Source organism: Taeniopygia guttata, chromosome 5 (genome assembly GCF_048771995.1).
Source record: "Taeniopygia guttata chromosome 5, bTaeGut7.mat, whole genome shotgun sequence".
Taxonomy (NCBI): Eukaryota; Metazoa; Chordata; class Aves; order Passeriformes; family Estrildidae; genus Taeniopygia; species Taeniopygia guttata.
Window position 1 is genome coordinate 42,739,455 of NC_133030.1, and position 26,326 is coordinate 42,765,780.

The 26,326-nt window shown below is 44.2% G+C and overlaps 1 protein-coding gene across 3 annotated transcripts in view; it reads left to right on the forward strand.

Annotated features, from left to right (window-relative positions):
• Positions 1–26,326, forward strand: part of ESRRB (estrogen related receptor beta) — a 137,753-nt gene that overhangs the window by 87,397 nt on the left and 24,030 nt on the right. For all 3 annotated transcript variants that reach the window (XM_030274740.4, XM_072930288.1, XM_041716812.2), the window contains 3 exons: positions 8,333–8,449; positions 23,143–23,253; positions 23,858–24,019. In XM_030274740.4, the coding sequence (XP_030130600.4) occupies positions 8,333–8,449; positions 23,143–23,253; positions 23,858–24,019 (390 nt within the window). The remainder of the gene's footprint in view (positions 1–8,332; positions 8,450–23,142; positions 23,254–23,857; positions 24,020–26,326) is intronic.

The window sequence follows — 26,326 nt, forward strand, 5'->3', positions numbered from 1 at the left end:
GATGAAGTTTTTGTCAGCCTCACTAAGGACGAGCAATTCCTCAGGAGATTTTGAAAACCTCAATGCACGCACATGTAGATGAATTGCAGTGTGTTGCTCCTTCATGTACAATTCACATATGTGGAGTATGGCTGTGTCCTGACTGCCAAAATGCTTGCAGATGTGCACATGTGCAGCTGCAATATAATCAAACGCAGGAGTGCATCCAAACAACTTCCAATATCCATGAATGCTTGGGTATACTTATATACACATGCCCTGTCTGAGCAAACATGCCTGGACATAACAGATACTCCCTTTATTTCCTCCACTAACTGGAAAAAGGACAGGATCATTCATCTGCCAGTGGGAAGTGCATTGGGTTTGCCCAAGTATGGAATGCTGACTGAAGGCAGGTTAACAGGCACCTGTGTGTGTATGAGGCTGTTGGCTGGGGTTAGTCCACCACATCAATACTTCCTTGCCTCCTGTGAAATGAAAGAAATGCACCTGTGGAGACACCACCCACTTTATTAATTGAATGGATCTGATTACACTCTGTTGCTGGGGATGTTCAACTCTTGAACAGTACAGGGTGAATTTTATCCCAGGTCTCCACAAAAGTCACTATATCTATCTTGTTTTCATAGATTTCAGATATCTCTCCTTAATGTGGAAATACAGCTGTGGAAATAATTTCTCTGCCCCACTGATACTTCCTTATTTATTATGCCATGGCCATCTCTAGGGCATTGGCCTGTTCCCTGGCAGGGTTTCTGTGATTTGTCATTGCTGAATCTCTGTGAGTGAATGTGAACTTCTACTTCCATTTCTGTCAGCACTGACTCCCTCCCTTCTCCAGCCCTTGGACACTTCCTAATGTTTCTTTTAGGCAGGTGCTAAAGCAGGGACAGGGTAGCACTCTGAAGCAAAGTCCTGGTGTCTCCTAATACAGGAAAAGACCAGATAATTAACTCTTCATGGAAGTTATACTGGAGGACCTCTGTGGCAGAGCAGAAGAGATCTCAAGAAGGAGGAAAAGACATAGGAAATTTTGAGGAGTTTTCAGAGAGAATCAGAAGAAAATTACGCATGGTAGCAGAACATGGAGCCTGTATCAGCCAGGTGATATGTCAGCTGACTGAATCCCAAGAGAGGAGAATGCTTCCCTCCATCTTCCTTTCCCTAGCAGAACCATATTCTTTCTCCCTGTGGTTCCCTAATTGATTGCCTGTTAGCATGTAACAGATGGGGGGGAAAGGACTAAGTGGAAATTTCTCTCACCCTGTCATCAGCTTGGGCTGGCAACTGAGGTACCAAAATGCTTTTATTCCTTAGAGTGTGAGAGTCAAGTGTGCTGTGGCTGAGGTTGAGCAATTTCAGCTATGGAGCTGAAGGCTGAGCCCAGGGAAGCAGGCAGCAAATAGGTCTGCAGAGTTTGGCTGAGTCAAGAAAATGCACTGTTCCCAGGGCTCTACTGCTGTGGGCATGATATCCAAGTATAGCCCCGGGTGTTTAGGGGAAAAGGATTTAAAGATCATATAAAAGAGAAGGTGAGTGGCAAGCGCATTTCCAAAAGGTGTTTATCCTGCAACTCTATTACATTCAGTAGCTGTTTTAAGCATCTAAGAGAGAAAGTGAAAACACCTTCATCCAGGCTGCCTTACACCAATGTAGGCTTTGCAGAAAGCATGCAGATGTGTATGTTGTATAACTGCTTTCCCAGTATCCTAGCACCAAAATCTTGCCATGATTCGATATGTGGGAGCAGCAGTGACTCAATGGTCTGAGCTCTGAGATGGAGTAATGACCCCAGGATTTCCCAGATGCTCAAGAGATGAAGCAGGTAAATTCATCATCAGGCTTTTGTGGTCTTGGACAAGCCACTTCACTTCTCTGTGCTTGAGTATTGACAGGTGAAAAACTAATGAAGACTATGACAGTACTTACTCTGTTGGCCTTACATGTTCATGCTGCCATAAAATGGGTCTAAATCTGTGCTAGGTTACTAAACTACTGCAGCCCTATTAAGATACCCCTGATCATGAAGCAGAGCTTCACATGAAGTCTCACTTCCAACTAGCATCCCCCCCACCCTGCTACAAATTACCCCATGCCTATTAGGGTTTTTTAAGCTGCATTAACTCACATAAAACCTGCATATCTTGAGGCAAGAGTATCTTTTAATGGCCTTTTGACTCCCTCTGCTGCTCTAACAGCAGCAGGAAGAAGGGACATCCAAGCTGCAGACCTTCTTTAAGAATAATGACTTTTTTGCAGCTCACTTTCACTTGGCCAGGTGAGGCCAGGTTGTCATGGACAACAAGAGCTGCTGCTTTTCAAATGACTGGGAGAAGATAGACTGAGAGCCAGCATGGATGTGGCTGATTATCTCTGAGGTTGCTAATATTGCTGTGTGGGAGTTTTCTGTCAGTAGGATTTTTCAAAAAGAAAAGTAGAATTTTTATCAAGTCAGATTTCCTTAAGAAAAATTTTGATGATAGGAGAAAAAAAAAAAGAAGGCAGGAAAATCCAAACCATTTATTCCCTTCTAGCTGAAATTGAGTATTTCCTTTTCCTGAGCTAGGACAGGAAGACAGGCTCATCCAACACACCCTTAACCTGTCCCACAGATTATGGGGGAGTGTCACACCTCTGTCCTTTCTTATGTTGTGTTACACTGCCCAAGGATCACAGCCTGGAAACCTGTGTGCCATTTCTACTTTGGAGTGTTGGCAATGCTTGAGACAGAAAAGTGAAAACCTGAAGTGACATGAGAGAACACACTGCTGGGCTGCAGGTCTTTTTCTCTGAACGTGATATTTTGAACCCAGGATTGTACTTCCCATGCTTTGAAGCAGTCAGAAATCCTAAACTGACCTGAAGCATTTTCAGTCAGCTAGGCTGACAAAATTTTAATCATGTGTCTCTATCATTGTACTGTTTCATGGGAATATATTCTAGTAGCAGTTTGCATTTACCTCACCTGACTGTGAATATTGTGGAATGTGCAATCTAGTGCAGATAGGAGAGAATCTGAATTTCAGATGTGTTTGATTGTGCTGCTATTGGTGCTCAAGGGAGGTCTGATTTGAAACAAAAGATTTCATATTAGCTGAATGTAAAGGAATGGGTCTGTTAGATAAAAGATAGTTTGGGACGTTTATAAAAAAAAGCTTTTTAAATTTCTGTTCCATGGAAATCCTAACTAATCCTTTCATCCAAATTTAGACAAAGGCAAATACTGGATTGTTTACAGGATAGAAATTCCCAATCAAAGTCTATTCCTTCTCTTAATACTTTGCTCAGTAGTTAGAGCATTATGTATCAGTCAAATATATTGTCATTCTCTTTAGTTCAGTAATTGTTACAACTAGTTAGTAGTTTTGCCTGCTTTGAATATTAACTAATAACAGTGCTGTGTAACGATATGTGTCCTTTATTATTCAATATACTCATGTATATTCAATACATCTATTTTTCATCTTTAAATGGTGAAAATAAAGGCTATTTCTAAAATGACCCATTATTATAAAATAAAAGCTCAAAGCTCAGCAAAACATTGGAGATTCAGAGAAAAGAGACACATTTACCATCATCTTCTGGACAGGAAAGTTATGTGTTAGGCAAAGTGCCTGTGTCTGTGCATTTCCAGCTTGAGTCTTGCAAGCTGCAAACTCAGTGAGTGTAGCAACAAAACTGCTGTGTTGGGATGCCTTTACACCAATAAGGGGCTTAAAAGGTGGATAATGCAGCTCAGAAGACTTGTAGGGATTTATAAAAAGCTTGTAATAAAGTCTTGTAGAGCTTTCTGGTTGTTGTTGTTGTGGTGGTACTTGGAGTGGCTCCTAGGAAGAGGAGCAGTTGACAGAGGTTTTCCTGAGCAGAAGAGCATTACGATCCCCACACACAAAGGACGTTTTGTGTCCCTACAGTAGCAGCCACATCAGCTGGGCACTGTCCTATCCTTCTGTCCTACTCGGAAATGTGCCTGCTATTTTTCAGGTGGGAGTTCACAGTTTTCCAAAAACTTTTAAAGCTTATCCAGGGAAAGTGCAGTATTTCATTATCTAGTGCTTGACTGCTGCTTATTATTCACAGATCTATCACTTGAATTTAAAAAACCATCTCGAGTGCAACCTCATCTCTATTAATCTAGTGTTTTCTGTTTGCCTCAGTACATCTGTACAGCGAGCTCTGTGCAGAAGGATCTTTTCTGTGGAAGTTCTGTAAAATATTTCTGTGTCTGAAACCCTATAGACAAATGTCTGAAACCCTATAGACAAATTTGTGCCAATAGGGAGCCCCAGAACCCCTATCCTGCATGCTTGTGCAAGCAGGAGGCTGATTTGAGTGAGGTTGTGTGAAATGTCCAAGCCTTCTTTAGTGAGCAGGAGCTAGGTGTGCCACCCTGAGGAGGCAAACAGTGCTGGTGTTACACCTATATGTATCCCATTTTCCTTGTAGCATCATTTGAATCCTTTTCTTTGAAAGTTGAGGCTTAAAAAATAACCCTTCTTATCTCGTGCAGATCACTGAGAGAGTTACCTCTAATTTTAAGTACCTCTCCTCACACCAGGGCTTGAGCTGTGATGCCTCAGCTAGAAGGACTAATTGAAGTAAATAGCAATGAAGAAGAAACGAGAAAAAGCAAGATGGGCTTTTTTAGCAATCAGATGCTGAAAATTATTTAAGGACTTTCTTGGCTATTTTTATTTAGTCTTTCCTGAGTTTCCTTGCAGAAAGGCTTTCTAGAAAGGTAGAATCAGTAACCAGAGAGTAGCTTGTGTCACCAGTACTGTACTGATTTCAAGTTCTGTTCCCCTGAGGACCCTACCCCTAATTTAAGCAGGACATGGGTGGGATTTTTCTGTGCTCCCCAAGCTCAGGGAGGCATTCTTGTTTTCCCAGTTCATCTTTTCCAGACAGGTAGGGTGAATATAATAGGGTCTCTTGAATGACCAAGTTTTGGTGTACAATTTTCAGGTGCTCCTGTCATATATGCACTAGAAATTATATTCCAAATTGTTTAACAGTCAGAGGTCTAATTTTGCAGAAAATAGGGTAATTTTGCAGTTCTCCAGCATAAAAAAGCACTATCTGTCCCTTTAATAGTCCTTTGCTCTTTTGTAGCATCTCTCATCTAAGGGCTTTAAAATACAGTTACACCTTAATGAATAAAGACTCGCAATCTCTCCAGAAGGTAGGTTTGGTGTTCATTTCATTTTGCAGATGAGCAAACTAGGGAAGTGATTTGACCTCCAAGGTGACATATGAAGGCTTAGAAGAAATCCAAACTCTGATCTGTTCACCTACCACTTGATTTTTGAAGCCATTTTTAAGGTAAATCTTGTGCCATGGCATCGGTGAGGTTCTACCATTTTTTTCAGATCAAATGTAAATATTTTCTATGTAAATGAAATCTCTCTAATAAGCAATAACTCAAAGCAAGGCCTTGTCTATTGAATTATCCCCTTTTTTGCCCCTTCCTTATGGGGCACATAATTTACAATTCTTGACACACAGAGATTTGACTCACATTTTGTTGTTGCATACAGAGTTGTCCATGTCTGTGTGCACCTTTGTGTGCTGACACTCTTCTGCAGGACTTTGCAGCATCCCCAGCTGCTGCAGTGAAGGGAAGCTCTCTCTGAGGCCCCTGTGCTGGCAGCTGGGCTGGTGGTGTGACTGCCAGCCACTGGGAGGCTGTTGGAATTTCGATGAGTTAATCTCATCACTTTATCACAGGGCACTTACAGAAATTACAGGGAGCTGTGAGCAGCTCACTGTGCTGGCAGCCAGCCCCAGGACCCATAAAAGAAATTGAGACAAAAAAAAAAAAAATCCAAGAACTCTGGTAAACTTTTGGAAATGACAGGTTTTTTTCTGGTCAAGTTCTGCTTGGGGAATGCTGATTGTGCCTTCCCTAGTGATGCCCCTGCTTTCTGCAATAATGGCAGGCATTACCCCCAGCTGTGGCTCTCAATCTCTGCAGTGCACAGCATCTTTTTGGGCCTGATAAAAAACTCCCAGTGCTGAGCCTCCTCTGAGGCTCCTTTAGCAATCATGATCCCAGTGCAGATGTGTGTTTGAGAACTGCTTATTCGAGCTGCACGCGGAGTGTGTATGTGGTAACTGGTACCTTCACATCTCTGACACTCTCCCATTTAGTTGTGATGTAGGATTTGTAGACTCTTTCCAGTACTATGCTTGTCAAGGGATCCAGGGAGTAGAGGCATGAGGAAGCTTGGGGATCTGCTTGACGCTGTGGAGGGACCTTGAGCTTCCAGATGAGAGCTGTTACTATCTCCCACTGCTCTAAAGGCTCACTGCCCTTACTGTAGTATCTCTGTGTTAGGGGGCAAATTTTTAGCTTTTGGACCACAAAACATGAAATCTAGCATCTCTCCAGAGCTCTGATCCTGTCTTTGGTGAGAAAGGTTGGCATTCAAACAAAGGCAAAACCTCCCAAAGTGAGACTGTGTCTGAGTTTTTTCCCAGGTTTGCTCCTGCTCTGTTCCTTCCTGTATGGGGCACAGCAAGTATCTGATCGTGAGATCAAGGCCACCATACTCATGGGTCTGTAATGTGCTGGAGCTCTGTGTCTAGAACAGGAATTGGTTTATTACCTTGAGATCTAGCTTGAATCTCAATTTCCAGCTCTCTGAGAATGTTGATACATGGCTGGCTATTGAAATTCAGATGCTGCACAATGACGAAATACAGCCTGAATGGAAGCAACTTGTGCAGCACACTGTGCTCATGCTGGCAAACTGCATTTGGGGGCAGATGAGCAGTGGTGAGAGGAATGGGGTGGCTGGGCCGAAGCTTAGGGGGAAGTTGCAAGTCTTACAACAAAACAAGAAGCAGGAGGAGGAATGTTTATAGCTAGTTGGCTGACCACCTTTGGGCTTTGGGGGTTGTGTGCTCCTGGGGTTTCACTCAGCATGGGCCAAGAATAATGAGATAAATCGAATGGTGCTTTATTTCTTTTGATTCTGTACTCTGTTTTTCTACTCAGAAATCCAGGGGGATTTCCAATAGCTTAGTGAACCCCAAGATCTATTTACCACCCCCAGAGATTGATACGTATCAGATTGTTGATCTTTATTTAGAGGAGGGAATGGTCTTGCACAAAACACAAAAATCCATTACAAAAGTAGGAATGAAAATCAAGTCCTGTTCCAGTATTACTGAACTGTAAACTATACTTCTAATCTGATGCTATACAAAGTCCATACTGTGTGGTCTCTCAGCTCTTACCTACACTTCTCCCTACAGGTCTTATTGAACCATCAAACTGCAGTTTCCTACTCTAAATCATTAAACCAGCTTTTCCACCGTTCCACTGATGTACAACTTAGGTACCTTTTTCAGTGCTGCCTGATTTACCAGTAACTAGACTGCCTTAAATGTAGTCATTGTTAATGCATCAGTGACAAGTTTAGATTTCCAGTCCAGCTCCACGGCAAACATTGCACAGACCTCTTCAGAAACATCAGGTCAAAGTGAATGGCAGGATTGAGACAGCCATTTCTGTTTGTTGTCTTCTAGTACTAAATAATTGTTGCCTTACACTGTGATCCAGCATAATTCCACTCACATCCTTTTATCAGACCCTTGCATCCACGTTTTGGTTATATTCTTGGCTTATTATAAAATGTGATGTGATTAGAAATAAATTTGGAGTGCTTCTTTCTCGTTTTGTCTTATAGGCAGTGTTGAGGGGTGATCATAAATAAAAGGGAATGAGGAAAGTGGGAAGAGGGAAAGAATCCTGTGCAGAGGATGCGAGCAGGTGCACAAGGACTAATAAAGTAAAAATGTAAAGATTTGCACAGAGAACCCATGTTCGTTTTTCAGGATGTGTTACCCACCTTCCTCAATGCCGACCTATTGCTTCCCTGCTACCTGTAGTATGCCCAGCTGGCAGGAGGAAGCAAAGGAGGAAATGCTGTCTCTGAGCTCCCTGGCTGCCCAAGCAGGACAAGAAACTTGGGCAGGTGACATCCATCCCACAGACATGGAGCAAGACTGGCAGCAAAGGAAATTCTAGTGATGTCTGAACTGCTCCCACTCTCATTCCTGGATTTCAGGGAACAGGACAGGTTTCAAGGGGTGCAGCACAAGGCATGACATGCCTGGAGGACACGTGCCTGAAAGCCCAGCACTGCAGCCATCCCCTTGGCTAGGTCAGCAGGGTACAGTCTCCAAGGATGTGTGTGTAGGTGAATGAGCAAACATGCAACATTTACAGACTGATGGTGGTGGAAATGTCTGGGCACTGCAGCCTGTCCCTGGATCCATGGGGAGAACATGATTCCTGGGTGACCATCTCTGTGTTTGCTTACAGGGAATATTGAATACAGCTGCCCGGCCACCAATGAGTGTGAGATCACGAAACGGAGGCGCAAGTCCTGTCAGGCCTGTCGCTTCATGAAATGCCTCAAAGTGGGGATGCTAAAAGAAGGTAAGACAGAGTCAGAATGAAAATTTTCCTCTGTCCCAACAGCGCCTGGGATTCCAGACCTTGCAGAATCTCCCAGGCTAACTACATGCTTGCCCTCTTTGTGCTTCTGAATGTATCTTTCTAAAGGCTTTGTAAGAGAGTCAGGATGGGCAGCAACCAAGAGGGCAGTCCAGAGAGGAGAGTGGTTCTAGTCAGTGCTCTCATACTCAGTTATTCAATAAGTGGAAGCTGGTGGTGCCAGACTCTTTCCTTTCCTAAAGGAAGCCTGGGCTGGAGGGTGTTTCTCTTCTTGCACTCTAGTAATTTTTTGGTGTTGAGGAGGAGGGGCTCTTTTGTGATCATTACTAGGTTGGCAGCTCTTCATAAGGGAAGGACGGAGTTAATGCAGAGCTGTGGCACAGTGTGCAATGAAAGTCTGCCTGTATTACCACTCAGGGGACTTTCTGAAGATGGTTGGTAGCACAGGTTTGTCTGGGAGCTGTGGGTCCCCTGCGCTGCATACTCAGCCTGTGTTTTGCTCAGCCTATTGATCTGTTCAGCACTCTTTGAGCAGTGTTCAGATTCTCCTGTGTTGTTTTTCCTCTCACACCCCCCTTTTCAATCCTTGTCCATTCAAGAGGAACCACAGGGAATTCAGTGGCAATTAAACACATTCTTGTGGATTGACTTTAAAGGTTTGTTTCCCTTGGGTCTCCTCTGGGAAAGGCAGTGAGGGGAGGAGGGGAAGGAAGGAGCAGCACTGCACATAGCCTTCTGGATCACTATACCGGCAAAGCGAGGTCCTCTCAGCCTAACCACAAGAATCAGCTGCTGGCTGTGGTTATGCATGAGTCCTATATGCTGCAGCCAAGATGCCAGCATTCAACTTTCTTCCAGGTCATAACATCACAGCAGCTGGTAATAAACTGTTAATGTCAGTTGAGTATGTATTGCTTCTCACTAGAGCGCTCTCATTTCTTGAGAGGCAGGTTGATGGCAACCAGTGTTGTTAAGAATGTAGATTAGACATTAAACCCATTTTGTTCTTTGATGGATGTGTAGTTTCTGTGGTTAAGTATCTTTCTTCTAGAGCATACTAGTTACCACGGGGAGGAGATGCAAGTTCTGCAGTTCAGCCCTTCCTGACCTAGGTGTAGAGGTGGTGGATCTTGATCTCCTACTGGGAGGGAAGCACCTACTTTGTAGTTAGAGACCACTGGAAACCTGCTTATCTTCATGTTGGTAGTTCAGGGAGGGAATGTATCCCATTACCCACTAGAGCAAATATACACTGGTGACACTGGCTTTAGTGGGAGTACAGGTTGTTAATGCACTGTAGCCTATTCATATGAATCCCACAAAACAACCTGAGTTGCCTGTAGTGGCTCCAGGCACTCTGCAGAGCAGCAGCACAGGTTCAGGCTTGCTGGCTGCCAGTGTCTGTGCTGTGCTGCTTCTGAGCAGTTCAGTCTCTTGGAGCTGGCAGCTGGGGGAACAGTCACAGGAGCCAGTGCTGGTGTGCTGGCTGTGTGGTCAGGGCATCTCTGCTTCCACTGCTGGGAGTTCAGCACTCTTCAGAGCAGGGTTCTGTGAAGGGTTTTATGTCTTAGCCTCCAAGTTCTGTGAAAACAGTTAACTCCTTCCAGACCAGAGTCAGCCTGGAAAGCAGTGTAAATTCACTCACACCATGCTGTGTCTGAACTCCCAAACCCTGTGGGATATTACTCGTGACAAACTGAAATTTGACTCTATGCCTGCTTTTGTGCTGAAGTGTATTTAGTTATTCATATAGGGATTGATCAGGCATCATTAAAGTCACTGGGGAAGGGTGGTTTGATATTGATGTTAGTGTATCTATGATCCTGCCCATAATATTTAGAGCTGTGGAAAATACAGCATAAAGATTTATTGATAGCAGTGGTATAGAAGCACACACAATAATATCAAGAAGAGCAGAGGAGACTGCCCTAGCAATCTGCAAATATGAGTCTTGTGTCCTAACAGAGTGGTCAAGTGATGTTGGGCAGGCATCTTTCTTTCTTTCTTTTGCTCAGTATCCCAAGCTGAGAAATAAGGGTCATACTGCTTTGCTTTGCAAAATTATTGTGAGGACCAATTAGTTAACTTTATGTGAAGCTTGGTGGAAGCACAAAGTATTAGTATACAGAATTCAATCAATATACATCTTTAAAAGCCAGATCCAAGAAGGGGAAAAAATGGTGTCACACAATTTGGTCTCCACAGAGCCAAGAGTTTCTAGAAAGAACAAATCCATAATTGTTTGAATTGCTCAAAATGCAGAATTGACAAGGGATTTCAGATTAGAAAAGGTTCATTGGTCTTTTCCATCTCTGATCTGTCATCCTATTAGCTCATCCATCCCTTTGCTCTGCCAAGGCATGAGTGTTCCCAACTGCACCATTCTAGTAGTTTAACTGTTTCTAAAAATCCCTGATGTTTTGGTTTCCCCAGAGAGCCTATTCTGCAGTCTCCAAACTCACATTAGGACAAGATGTCTCTTGATATTTGGCTTATGATTATTATTCCTTTTAATAGATCCCCTTCCTACTTTGCCTTGGTGTACCTCTCTTATCATCCCTGGGTTTATGCATGGCAGAAGGTTGCTAAGCCATGTTCTTCGTCCTGCTTGATTATCAAAAGTTTGGAGAAAATCAATCTTTTGGTTAAAGGCAAGATCTAGAAATCAGTTCTTCTCTTTTCAGTTTTCTCCTTGATGTCCTTGGGCAAGCCACTGGGCTTGTAATTCGGTGGAGATGTTTCTGGGTAAAGAAACTGTCCTTTTGCTCAAGAATATGATATTCCATTAGTAACTAGTAAAGGGCTTCATGATTTCTTCTCATTTTCCTGATTATTGTTGCCCTACAGGATGTACATGCCACCTCCTGCCTGCTGGGCATGTGGCGTTACCTTGTTCTTGAAGCAGAAGACATCAGTACTCAAAGATGGTAAAAAACAAATAACCATGACTTCAAGATCTGCTTTGCACCTGAAATGCTCAGCTTGATGCTGCAGGAGACTTGGATCCTTCCCTTGAGGGCTGCATATAAGGGTTACCAGACATCTCTTCTCCCTGCATAGGCTGCAGCTAGGCAGAAAGCTGTGAATGTAGCCCTTTAAGATCCGGGGAGACTGGCCCTGACACAGACGTGCAGGTTATTCAGGCAATGCCGAGTGAATGAGGATCAAGGCAGGAAGAGAGCCAATGGAGCAATCAATAGGTGTCTCAGATATCCAGACCACTTTCTTTAAGAGAGCTCTGATCAATGTATTGCAGCAAGGGAACTGCACGGACACCAGAGCTTTGCTGTCTCAGGTTCTCCTGGTGTGGTGCTGCAGACCAGGCAAGACTCACTGTGGCAAGCAGAAAGCTCTGCCCACAGAGCCCAGCTGGCTCAGATGTCTGAAGTGTTGGCCTATCTGTCTCTCCTTTTCCCCTTCCATCTGGAGTGTGTCCCCAGGGAGCATTAATTAGCCCAAGCAGGCTCCTATAGGAACCTGCTGAATCTCAAGTCCAGCATTCCAGCAGACTCCAATCCCAGTGTTCATGTAGGGTTGCACTGTCCCCAGAAAATCTGTGCTCTGCTGCTCTTTGCCTTGCTGCACCACCAGCCTGCAGGCAGTGAAGATGCTTCACAGCTTTGTCCAGTAGAATTGCATGCCCCTCTGCTCTGGAGAAATCAGGGAAACCTGAGCAGCCAGTGATACTGCTCACCCCAAATGGAGAAGATTCTATGTCTGGTGGGGGGATGGCCAGTGCAGGAAAAGTGCACCCTGCAACTTGCAGTGGAGAGGCATTGTTCAGAGCTGGGAATCCCAGGGTTTGTCCACCCCATTGCCTCTCATTGCTCCTATCACTGTCTCCAATTGAGCCTCCAATGACTAAATGTAGTCCTTTAACTGTGGACACTACAGAGTAGATCTAGATCTTTCTGGATTTCTGGAATGATAGACAGAGAAATTTTAGCAGTTTGTCTGCTCAAAACTCTTTTCAAAACTCAGTATACCTTGTCAGTTTTAGGAAGAATATACCCTTGCCATTCATGCTCTAGCCACCCATAACCTTTCTGTTTGTCTTCAAGAGGCAGATGTAATTGCAGATGACACAATGCTTGTGTATGTGGGCTCAGAGGTTTCATTTTGGACATTAGTTGGCTGGTTAAACGTGACTTCACAATTTTGCCCTCCACACCTCTGCTGCCTCTCTGAACCTGGGGCACCCCAGGTCCCCCAGAACCTAGGGCACCTCCTATTCTCTGACCTTGGTATCTGTAGGGCTGTTCTTCTGTATTTGCTCATGCCCCTCTCTCAGCTTCTTTTATCCCTTCTTGAATTTGCTATCGCAGAGGCACCACCAGCACTGCTGAGCTTTGGGCAGTGGTGGGTCCATTTTGGAGCTGTCTGGAGTGGACATAGGGGCAGTTTCTGATGTCTTCTCACAGAAACCACCCCTGCAGTCTCCTGTTACCAAAACCTTGTCACATAAATGCAATACTGCCCATGAAAGGGAAATGTTCGGAGATCATCAGAAGAGGGATGGGGATAACGGGTGAATTGCAATGAAACATCAAGGCCTCTCATTACAGAACTCATCTTTGGCTAGAAATGACAGACAGGCAAGTAGAGGAGAGACAGTATCAGACATATCAAACCATGCTACACCAAAGAGAACAGACTGGCTGTTGTCTGGCTGTTTGGTCCTTTCTCTTGTGGAAGCCCTGCAGAACTTTTTCCTCAAAGGATTTTATTGTTTTTAAAGCTGTGTTGTTCCCTGTTCTATGCTGGCACATCTGCAGAGGCCCAAGTGGAGCATAAACAGTTCTGAAAAGGAAGCAAAGCTGGGTCAGGAAATGCTTTTCATGAAGTGCATGCACATGCAATTGTGTCACATCACAGCAGAAAACTACACAGCAAAGAAAATATCTGTAAAAAAAATCTCATCCAGGCATTGAAATACCATTGATTATTGCCCCAGCTTTTGAGTCTTATTTTTCTTCTTAATGGAAGTAATGTATATTATGTTGCTGAAGTTGTCCTTTGCTCCCTGCTAGTACTGAGACTTGTCTCCTCAGAGTCCTGCTCATGACTGAGTCTTAAGTGCAACCTTTTGGGATGTATGAGTGGCTTCTGCCCAGTTTCTTGCAGACATCACTGGCTGGCTTCCAAGAAAGAGGGCGAAAGCTGAAAGGACGCTGGGGATGTGTCCTGTGAAAGACCAGGTATACTTATTCAGAAAGTAGAAGATAGGAGTTCACAGGAGTAAATGCACTGCATGTGCTACAAGCAGGAGTGGGGATTCCTTGGATAGGAAACCTGCCCTGTATGAGGTGTTTTACCCCACTCTGAATGTCTTTGAAGGTAAGTTATCCTCAGGCCTAGCCTCCTGGCTCTCAAGAATCACCCTTGAGGGGTGAGGGTGAAGTCTGCAAATAAAAGGAAGGAAGGCAGAAGGATATATATTCTTGATCTGGATGCAGAAAAGGGGGGGGGGGGGGTTTAACAGCAAGAGAGAAGTTAGGCAATTATCCAGTAAAGACATGTGATTTATCTTATCTGCATGATTCTCTTCTTCCCAAAACTGTTATGCTGTAGAAAGCTCAGGTACAACCATTCCTTGCCCAGGTTTTGTTCCTTTGCTCCTAATGCATTTCAAAAAGAAATGCTAGAGAACATATTAAAATTCAACAGGGAATCCAAATTCTTCGCTACAAATCTCCCACGCTCTTGGACTCCTATCTGTCTAATATTATTTCTGATGTAAAGTTTGCTGGAATGTGTGGATATTGACACTGCAGCACCAGGCATTGAAACAGGCAAGAGAAGTCTACAGAAGAGAGCCACAAAGTTCATTCAGCTCATCTTCTTGTTCCCGTTTCTTTCTTCTCCCTGGTGTCTTTGGGAATACCCTGCCTCCCAGAAACTTGCAATAACCTGGTAACCCCTGTGTTATCTAAGTGCCTGCATCTCTGTGAATGTGGAGGTGATCCCCACTTCCGAGATGGTGAGACTGTAATCTCCACATTTCAGAAGCAGCTGTCTGTTAAATCCACCTCCTCTTCGAGACCATTGCTGATTAGGAAACCCTGTACACAGTGGAATTGCCCTGGTGTTTATTCCTAACTCTTCAGTTTCCCTTACCAGCTGCTGATGTCATAAATTTTTCACAAGGAATCAAATCTGTCATCCTGGACAGACTTAGCAGTGTGGTGTTGTAAATTTGATGCAGTCATCTAGTATCTGAGCAAGGGATTCCAAGCACTGGTGATTTCAAACCACTTCCACTTACAACTTTGCCTTCATCTTCTACTAAAATCCAGAAAACTGAATCAACAGCAGAGCTTCTTTTCAGAATGTAACCAAACGGAGGGTGTTTAATTTCTGTTTTAATGTGAAAGAATCTCTCAATGGAGCAAAGTGCTTCCAGCAGCCTCTCCCTCCTGCCCCCATTCCCGCTTCCAGACCATGTGTTCTCAAAAAGATATTTGATTTCAGTGAAAGCTCAGCTGACATCCCTGCAATATGCTTGGGCTCTTGCTTTGTGCTTCCTGGGAAGGATGAGGGCTCCTCCGGGGACCCTGGGTAATTGGGTTAGTGGCCAGCTCATGTCAGGAAATTAAAAGGTAGCCCCGATCAGGTTGCTGCTGTGTACAATTTAATGGCTTTGTATTTATAGAGTATTCTGCCTCCAGCCGCTGCCAGCTTTATCACTATTGGAGGTATCCAAATGAAAAAAGAGAAGGAAAAACATTATTTTTCTTTCTCTAAAATATCCTTGTGTTTAAAAACAGACAGGCAACCCCCTGTGCTTTGAAACAGGATCTCTGGGAGCAGTGAGTGGCATCTTGATGACTCTATCTTCCACACCCAACTATTTTCCAAGGCATAAATTGAGCATTTGCAATGTGGCTGGAGCTGAGTTGTGACAGAGAGCATGTGCTGCCTTTGGCAGGTTGATGATAATTCTCCAAAGAGGAGGCTTCCAGCAGATGGACTGTTCACAACTTGTGCATTGGAGTGTACAATTGTGAGTGCACTTGGTATCTGTTTTGTGGACATAAGAATGGCACATCCAGGACCATCCCTACACCTTCTCCCTTATCTAATGGATTATGAATCTGTTTAATTTGGTTCCTCTCATTCATTTTGAATTTTGTGGTTCTTACCACACCTAGTTAGATGTCCATTCTTTCAAACATCAAAGTCCAGGTTCCATCCATATACATCTAGGTGGGTTCAGAGAGGCATCACCTCTACATAGGTTTATAATAAATACGTTGTGTATTCTGTCACCAAAACTGTGCTTAGAGCTCTTATAATGTATACAGAAAAGAGGAAGCAGATAGAAACTGCAACAACCATCCTGGGATTTTTAGAACCCAGCCATTGTCCTAGAAGCTTTTAGGCAGTTTTGACAACACAGCAGGTAAGACTCTTCAAGGTAAGCAAGAATGGGATGGGACTGAATATATGCCCCCACTGCTCTACAGTAACTTTAGGCATATGCCTCTGATAACTTGCGTGCACCAGTGACTCAGCTCTGCTGAGATTCTCAGTCCCTTTCCCTGACTCACCTTTGAAGACTGTGCCAGCTCTTGACCTGCAGGGTATCCTGAGAGGATCTTTATTCAGAACTTCCTGGCACAACTGTTCCAATTTAAGAATTCAATAAGAAGTGGACAGTAGTTCTTACCATTAGAAAAGCCACTGCTGAGGTGAGGGCTTGAGGAGATGCTTCAAGGCTCAAGCAGAGTTGCTGTTAGAGGCTGGACAAAGCAGAGCATGCTGTGTAGGTGGGACTAACTCCTTCTCCTCTGTGGACCTCCATCACAAGTAGACCTCTTTCCATGTAGTGGTGAGGGCCTCTCCTTTGTGTCATCACATATCAAAAATTGTTGTTCTTGATCCATACTTATGCTCCTCTACCTGTTCCAAAATCTGCTCCACTGAAATATACTGAGACAGAAAACTAGACTAGAGATAGCATTGGTTTCACCCCACAGGGGTTGTCTTGGTAATCAGTGCAGAGAAGTATCTGTCATGATGCCTCCTCAGGTAAGTGTCTGGCCAGTGAGCTGAATGCGGAGGTGCCTTTTTCTCTCTTGTGGGTCAAGGGAGCCCAGATGCACAGAAGGGAGCTATCAAAGTCTAAAGTAAGGTAGTTAAATCACACCTAGGTCTCCAGACACTGGTTTGGGGCTTTATTTCTGAGTTCTACCTCTTGGAAAGTCAGTGGGGCGGAGGCTTTGTCAGCTTTTAGGTCCTCTTGTTTTCACCTTGGTATTCATCTTGTTGTTTCAACCTTGGTATTTTCCTAGCAGACATGTGCCTGCATCTGCTCCTTTTGCACTCCTCAGCCCACTGCTGTGTAGGTATTGTGGCTGTGGGTGACATAACCAATATAGCTGCTTCAGACTGGAGGGCTGGGAAGGAATCGATCAGAGGAGAACATTTGCATGGACCAGGCACACAAGGTGAACATGTGGGTGTGAGGCTTATTACAGAGAGTTGTTGCAGGGAACAAGGTACTGAGGTATTCTTTATTCCCATTAGCCCTTGAAGCCCTTTTTAATTCCTAAGTTTCCAGAGGGAGCAAAGTGGGGGAAGCAAGATGAGAGGGGCTCAGCATGGGAAGAAAGATGTACATTTGCGAGACAGCAGTGGCAAGCATTGCAGACAGCCCTGCAGAGCTGGCAGCCATGCAGCTGGCACTGGCAGGGGAGAAGGACTGGTTTGCAGGCTGTGTGGGTTCCACTTGACTCTGTATGCTTTGGACCAACCGTTCAGGACATGCTGCTTGTGTTTCTGTGTGTGAGGAGCTGGAACCTTGTGTCACTGCTCCAAGGCATTTGAGAGCCTTTGGGACCAGGTATCATCAGGTATCACAGGGCTAACATGTCTCTCTGAGTCCAGGGGCTCTTCAGTCAGCCTGACAGTGAAGAAACTTTCCTGACTAACATAACCCTGAAACATCAAAGGTGGAAGAGGCTGCAGCATCCTACTTGAACTGATCTAATTTCTCTATAGGCTCTTGTAACAAAGGAGATGGATATTCATCTCCACTTCCCCTCATCTCCAGGATAGTTCTTCACCCTCTCTTTCCAAGTGTAATTTCCAGGCTTGGTCACCTGCACCAGCCTAGTCACTGGGTTCTTCTGGTGGTGCTGATTTATGACCCTCAAGTTACTTTCCTGTATTTCAGATGAGTTGGGTAATCACATCAGTCACCTACCAGAAGACTATCTAGGGGCTGGCCTCTTTGTCACAGCGTTAGAGCCTAAGAGCATAAAGGGATCTTTCCTCATTCCCAAGCTGGTATCTGAGTAACAAAGGAGAGCCTTGTCAGTTTGCAGCCTCTCCATTCCTGTTAGGCAGAGATGCTTTTCCCTATAGTGTATTTGTTTCTCAACTTGGCAGGCCTGACTTTTAATGGTCTTCTCTGCTTTCTGTTTCCTTGATATGCTTCCTCCTGGCTCACTCATCCCATTACCATATGCTGTTGTCTCTCCTGAAGTTCAGAGCAGAAAGGAAGAGGGAAATTTTGTAGGAGACACTTTGGATACAACCCTTCTCCCTTCCTTTCTTCTCTGCTTTTAGCCTATACATTCCAGCTTCCTTGGCCAGTACCAATGCATATACTTCAGACTGCAGCTCCTGGAGACAGGTGCTCTGCACAGCACCACCTCAGCTCAGACCCTGGGAGAGCAGTTGGAAACTGCAGCTCAATGATTAGGTGGGCAGTGGACACAGGACATGACTAGTCTATCAGGGAAGCTCAGCAAAAGCAGCCCTTTTGCTTCCTGGCCAGCACTTGCCCTGTGCTCCTTTTGGTTGTGTCCTTCCTGGTCTAGACACATATTGTACCATGCAAACCCTGTAGCCTGGCTCCTCCGTTAGCTCTTTTGGCAAGATAGATCTTTCTGTTCCTATCAATCCATGGGCATGTGATAGGACTCGATGGAAAGTGAGGTGAGGCTGGTAATTTGACACGACAGCTGATATTGGGCCTTGACTGCATTTCCCACTGGCCGGGGCTTAGCTTCACAGAGCTTTTAAGGGTATTTTTAGTCCCCAGAAAATAAAAGAGAAACTAAACCTGACTGTGTGTGCTGTCGCCTCTGCATACTTGGCTATTTTTACTCCCAACAGTCTCGGCCTGGGTCCAGCTTTTAAAAAAAGATGGAATTATTTTACTTCCATTAAGAAAAAAACCCCAAGGCCTGATGTTATCAAGTCGGTAAGGGGACATCTGATCCCAAAGTTGTCGGGCAGACGTCTCTCCAAGGGGCATGTCAGAGAAGTGCAGGGAGCTTGAACAATCAGCAGATCAGCTCTCCCACTGCAGAGGCTTGGTGCTGGCACAGACCTCTCTGCGAGAGTGCTTGGAACACGAGTGGCACCCACAGGACACTTAGAAAACTGACATTCCTGCCCCGGCAGGATGCTGAGCTGAGAAGTCCTGCACAAGTCCTGGCCCTGCCCTCCCCCCTGCAAGGTCAGAGGGGTTTGGGCAGGCTGGGGAGCTGAGAACCAGCTGTGGGGGAACTGGAGCTCAATACCTGTGGAGTACACCAGGGTCAGCTCCATAGCTAGGTCAGATGAGGAGGACTTTTATGCAGGATTTCTCAAAAGGGAACAAAATTGAATGAACAGCAGTAGTTTCTTGCTATACAGGGGAATGGGAGGAGAGGGCATGTTTCCAGAATAGACAGTCTTAATTTAAAGGAATTGCCAGCAAGATAAGTTATCAAGGGGCAGTGCTTTCCTTCCTTTGTGTTATACTGTGGATCTCAACTCCTTGCTGGCACAAACGGGGGTCCAGGAGTGCCTGTGGTGGTGACATTTTTGTAGGATTGGTGCCTTCTCTCCTTTGAACTGGCCAGTTGTGATTCATGTGAGCACAGGGTTTGTGCAGGAGCTTTATTTTGCTGCTTTCTTGTTGTCAGGCTGCAGTACCAAATCTTTTGTAAGTCTTCAGCATGAACAGCTGCATCTCATGCATGGCTGCTGCACCTTGCAGTTAATACTCAGGTGGGTGCACAGGTGGTGTTTAACCTGCCCTTGTGATTACAGCCTACATGCCCCTCAGCTTTCCTCCAGCCCTCTCCCGTCTTCCTTTTTCTTGCATTCTTTCTCTTCCATTCATATCCCAGCTTACATTCCCCTCCATTTCTTCTCTGCTTAATGTCTTCCTTCATGCTGCTTCTCTGAGCTCACCCACCATACCTCCTCACTCCATTTTAAGGTCTGTTCTTCAGTGTCCCTCTCAGAGGTGCACTGTAACCAACCTGCCTGTCTTAAAATCAACCACAGAGGAAATCAAGCAGAGCAGCAGGCATTAACCTGAGTACCTAGATACTACAGGTACTGATTTTTGGCCATGCCCTTTCCTTCCATCTAGATATGACCCATTAGGCTGTCAGATCTTTAGAAAAAGGATTTTACCATGATGTTTACATCTGGAGCGTCACAGTCAGGGACCTGGAGTGTTGAAATGCTTTTGTTTACTGTAGCACCTGTGGGTCACGGCACTCAGCAGCTGGAGCTGGCATGTGCTGTGTGGGGCTCAGCCTGCTCACCGGCTCTGCGGCTAGAGCGACGCTGACAGGGTAGAACTGTGGCTCTGCAAGTGCTGATTGAAAACGTTTGCCTCAAGGAGTGTCACAAGGGAAGGGGAACAAGAGGAGGACAAACAGTTGTTCAAAATTAACAAGCTGAAGTCCTTGGGCAAACAGACCTCTATCTGCTCAGTGGGGGAAGGAGGGATGGAGGATAAATCTCTCTGCATCTTTCTTATCTTTTTTTAATGCACTTAAGTCCCCTGTGTCCTTATAATCTGATTGAGGGTCCCTAATACTGCTGCAACCTGTGCAGCCATCCCTCTGCCAAGCACTGGAGGATGGCATTCTCCTTGGGAGGAGGAAACAGACTCCTTCGCCCATTTCCTCCCTACTCCTCCTAGTTTCCCCTCCTGCTGCTTAGCAAACTGCACAGCAAAAGCATCCTGGAGGGCTGTGTGTTGGTTTCTGCCAGCAGAGAATGGCATCTCCGTCTTTCCCTCCCCGGACCACTGGTGTGAGGGAATGCACCCAGCTATGATCCTTATCTGAGTGGGTCCTGGGAAGATGTGATTCAGCCCTGAGTCTTGGCAGCCTGTTCTGAATTCCTCTATAATCTTCTAACAGTGTATTCATGATCCTTTTATTTTTCATACCTGATTGTTTGGTTTACTGGCAGTTCCATAAATTTGTGTCCCTCCCTTCTTTCCTGGCTTATAGGTAGCTGTCATTCATTCAGCATGGAATAGAGTCTTATTTCTTAAGAAACAAGGGCATGTTTATAGAGGGAAAGAAATCATGGATAGAAGTGAAAATTTCTTGCTTCATCCAGGATTTTATTACTGCTGTTCCTTAGGGATCTCCCTAGATAACCTAAGGTTTGGGATTCCCTGGCTGTCCTTTTTGAAATTGCTCTCTGAAATGTGTTTGGGCTCCCAGGAAGGAGTCTTGCCCACAGGCTACCTGCCACTGGAAATGGAAGTAAAAGAAGCAATAGGCATAATTTTCAGAAACAATACCATGTAATGGTATACCATGAAAGGTGGTACTTAGGGATGTCCATGAATTCTCCAGACAGAGTAAGAAATAGAAAATGGGGCAGGGGAAAGAAATTCTTCAGTGTGACCTGAGTTCACCTATAGCAGCTTCATACCTTTCTCTCCATCTTCTCCAACATCTGCTGTCCTCCCATAGCAGCCACCCACAGCAGCAGCTCCCTTGCTCTGCTCATTCCTGCTTCTCCAGCTCAGTGGGAAATCCTGGTGCCAGACTGAGTGTAGTTGGGCTGATATTCCTGTTGCTTATGGGGGCAATTGGTAATCAAATGGTTTTGGTGCTCTAGCCATGAAGAGTATCAGGATTTAGGTGTTGTTGCAAGTAGCAGTTTCAGGTGGTGCAGGTGGGGCTGGTGTGAGCATCACAGTAAAAGCTTTACCTTTTCCCTGACAGAGTAAGCAAACATAGCATTGAAATGCAGTGTGACAGACATGCCTCCTTCTAGGGTAGAATATTTGCCAGCCAACTGCAGATTTTTTCAGGTGTACCAGTTCTTCCAAAAGTGTCACTTCAAAACTGATGTGGAGTGTTTGCTTTTAGTTGTTTGGGTTTATGTAGCAGTATGATTGCAAAATATTAATGACTTAATGTGATTAAGTAAGTTATCACATAATTGGTTCCCATGATCAGACTAGACACTCCTGTGGGTTTCTAAGAAAGCACTTGTATAGTGTAAATTCAAAATTTTATTTTAATCAAATACTCCTACATTTACCTTGAAAGATTTTTTTTCCCCAAAACTATTTCTCCCAGCAAGACTGAGTTTCCCCAGTTTCAGACTGATTATCAGAGTCCATATGGCTGCTCAGAAAAAACATAACTGCACAAATATCTGTAGGGTTTTTCTCACAATTTCTTTTTAACATCGTATTTTGTACTAATATGACAACTTAGTTCCTGGTCTATTGATGATGCTATGGTTTTTTGCCTGGTGACCAGCACTAGTACTTCCCAGTCATTGGGAATTTTTTCACTGTACTTTGAAAGAGCTGCAACAAATTCTTCAGTGTCTCCCTACTTCATCTTTATCATTGATTTATTATAGTCAAGGTTGTTTCTATTTATTTGAATTCTACTTTTATTACAATTGCCTTACTTGATCAAGGCTGAAACATCTTTGTTGAATTCATAGTTCATGATCTCTGTGCTATATGTTAAAAATAGGTTAGAAACTGTAGTAAAATAGTTGATAATTGTTAAGCATGTACTGTTAGTTTGGTTATGGTAAAAGGGGTTAAAAGGGTAGTTATAAGAAATACAGTACTCTATGTACCATATTACACCCAAGTAAAGTGCACCACCCCCAAGCGAAACGAGCCAGCCTGGACAGAACTATAATGGGCCAATCAAGCGCCTTAAACCTTCAAGCAAATGAAGGATCCAAAAAGAAACCAATCCAAAGGGATCAAAAACAGGATAAAAAGGGAGCATCTTACCCACGGAAGATGTGCTGCTCCACCTGGAACCTGGGGGACATCGCTGCTCAGGAAAGCCCAGTGCTGGCACTGCAGCATCCTCAACAGGAACGCTCCTGCTCAGCCCCCGCCTTTCTTTTTATTATAATAAATGCTGAAATCACTTTTAGTACCAGGGGTGTGATCTCGTTTATAACACTATAGGGTCACTTTTTTCGGATATAAACAGTGAGAGGTTATAGAACATTTAACTTCTCATTTTTAAGAACAATCTAAAAGCTTATTTTTATAACTTCTAGCTTGATTGACATTTAAAGTCCTTCTTTTTAAAAGCAGGATCATGTAGAAGGCATTGAGTTCTAAAGCTTTTCATTTGCCCATCAGATTTATAGTGATTTAAGAGTCTGAATGGGTTAATTTCTGTGTTCATTAATGTTTTGGATAAAAGTAAAGCTCAGAGCAGCATGCTTAGAGATGGAGGCAGTCTAGCTGGTATTGAGATTTATGGGTTCAGCTGAGATCTCAAGTGAAATCTCTGAGATCTTCCCTTGAGGGAGAGGGAAGCTCCCTGGAGTGTGGGGAACATCTTGCTTAGTAAATTTTAGTATATGCATGTCAAGGTTCTGTAAAGCACTAAGGAACCATGAGGACTTTTTCATTTTATCTGCAGGTGTTCGTCTGGATCGAGTCCGTGGAGGCCGTCAGAAATACAAAAGGAGACTGGATTCTGAGAGCAGCACTTACCTGAGCTTACAGATCCCTCCCCCAGCTAAAAAGCCATGTATGTATTGGTCCTCTGAGCTACCACTATATTTCTCTTCACTGATCTCCCAAAAGTACAGTGTAGCAACTGTCACTTTCAATTCCTGTATTGGTAACAGTACTAGAATTTTTTCTTATGATTGTAGTGTAGAGGTAATTAGACAGGCCTAGGTACAGCTCAGGTACTCATTGTAGCTAAGGTTAAATACCAGACCTTTCCTAGGAGATTATGTAAATCCATTTAGTGATATTCTGATCTTTTCCTTAACCAAGCCATGTTAACAAAACCAGTCCCATGCTGATTACTCTCTTCAATACTACCCATAGCTCTTTAAACTTTTCCACATCCCACCAACTTTTTGCTTGTATCTCCTTCTCCCCTCAGTGGACCTACCTGACAATGACTGAACTGACATCATTACAGCAGCTTCCTGCTTTTGTCATCCCAGTGCAGAGCTGGTTTGTCATAGGCAGATCACTACAGCTTGTGTAGCTGCAGTGTGGTTTTCTGTTGTGACCAAAACCATTACTGAGGTCCTAGGGGCTCTATAGTCATGTCTTATCCCAGGAGGGTTCACCTTATGTCACAAGAGATACAACAACTTCTCCTTTGAAATGTGCAGTGACTAAGATCGTCTCCCACTTGCTGGTGGCTGAGCCAGAGAAGATTTATGCCATGCCTGATCCAACCATGCCGGAGAGTGACATCAAAGCCCTGACAACCCTCTGTGACCTGGCAGACAGGGAACTGGTGGTGATCATTGGCTGGGCAAAGCACATCCCAGGTAAATGGGGAATTACAAGGGTGTAAGCATGAACAACAAAGGGAGCTATCATTTGTCTATGTGCTTATAAATTTTGGTCTCAGCAAGGACCTTTTCCTGTAGTGATGGGTGGAAAGTACTGTTACAAAATACTGCTAGAGACGGGCTCTCATTGGTAACAAACTCCAGTGCAGCCTATGATGGAGGTGCATAAATTGATCACTGTACATGTGTGTGCCCTGGGATTACACAGAAGGTTTTGATATGATTCAATGAAGTTCTCTGCTGTATCTAGCACTGAGCGGCCCAGTGAAAGCACTTGGGAAACAGCCTTAGGAATGGTATGGTGGACTTTGCTAGTTTTGCACTACATCAACATGACCTAGGTCTGTGTTTATAGCTGAATAAATATTATGGCAGTGACTGGACTTTATTGCTCATAAGGCAGATACACACCTTCTCAGCAGCAGGCATTTTGTCCAGACTCAGGAAAGCTTGTCATAATGGATTTGTCACAGAACAAATCCCATTGCGATGGACGATGTGCTACTACCAGTAAATCTCAAGGCTTCTTTGTTGACAAATAATGAGGACACTTATTGGCAGTGTGATTGGCCTTGCAAGGCTCACTGACTATATGCAGTGTGTGTTTGTGTGACCGAGTGACATAGTAAGTGTCCCACACCTCCAGGTAGGGTGGGCTGAGGCTGAAGGAGCAGATATGGTCCTCAGTGTTGAGTTCTACGTTCTTTTCAGATTTGGATTGGGAAGGGAAAATGCTCCCCTCTCTCTAGTCTCTCTCCAGCCCCACCAGAAACAGATAGATTGGATTTTTGTGTGGATAAAGTTAGCCAGGGAACTTTGAGGATATCCTTGGGAATTACAAGGCTGCTTTCCAAAGATTGCTTCAGAAATTCACTATGAATAGCTCACTAAAGCTGTTTATAAACAGCTCACTTCAGTTATCTCCTGCCTTATGTTCCCCCTTCTTTTGTCAGGAGAATATATGAGGCTCTGATACAGGATCACAGGATTTACTTCATGCTGCCTATGTCTTCCACTGCATGCATGGGTCTGTGTTGTTTTGCTTTGCTTCTTGACTTTCTTTTTTTTTTTTTTTTTTTTTTTTTTTTTATGAAGCATCTTAACATATGTGATCAGACAGTTTAGTTTTCCCATGTGTTTTGTTTCTTTCTGTTGTTTCTCTTTTGGCTTTTTGGTAGCTGCTTGCGCTTTTTTTCTGTAGACTGTTCCTCCTGGCACCCAAGAGTTAATAGTTTTCTGGGCTATATGGAATAGGGATTGTTATGAGATGGGACTCTGAAGTCTGAAGAAACATTTTCAGGACAGTATTTCTGAGAAGAGGTTAATCTTGGTGATGCCCTTCTTACATGAGATCTGTCATATCTGCAGGGATTATACCCATCACTAGTGCTGGAATCCATCTGGGGCTGATTCATCACAAGCAGGGTTACAGTGGTGATTAGGGAACTCAGCCTGGATTGCTCTACTAACCCAATACCTGGCGTGTTAACAGGAATGGTTTTAATGCAATGCAATTAGCTGCTGTGGCTGTCCAGTGAGGTGCTGTTGTACATCCCTCTAACCCTGGCTATTTCTGTTCACCCAGAGTGCCCTACTGTAGTTCCCTAACTTGTGCCTGTGGGAAGAGCCAAATTCCTACAGAGTTTTCCATCCTGGCAATACTGTCCCAGAACAGGAGTCTAGTAGAGATTCTCCTGCACTGTGAAAGGGGCTCTTCCTCTCTTGTGTGAAATCAGGACATACCTGCCATCATCTCAAATTTCTCTGTGTATTTTCCTCTCCTATCAAAGGCTCTACAATACAGTAACAGCCACAGTAATCAGCCTGGCACAGTTCAGACCAGCAGGAGTATTTTACAACAGGACTGTGCACAGGCGAGAGCTCAAGAATTGTTACATAAGAGAGCAGTACCAAGAAAAAAAGACAATAAAAGACAGTTCATAATAATGGAACAAAAACTTTGTAGTTCTGCAACAAGTATGAAACATAGTGAGTTATGCAGCAAGGGGGCAGAGCAGGGCATGGCCAGGAGTCTGCCAGGTGTCTAAATTACCTATGCCCTGTATTGCTGCCTTCCAAGAATTTTGAGCAAAACATGACATTGCTTCCTTTGTGCATAAACTCTTCATCAGAGAAGGATGGAGAAAGGAAAAAAAGTCACATATTCCTGCCTTGTATTCACGCTGGAATTAGTAAAGAAAGATGTGACATTAAAGTCATACCAACCCTGAAGGATGCCAGGTGTCAACACAAACTTCTACCCCAAAGTAGAAGTTTTATTAG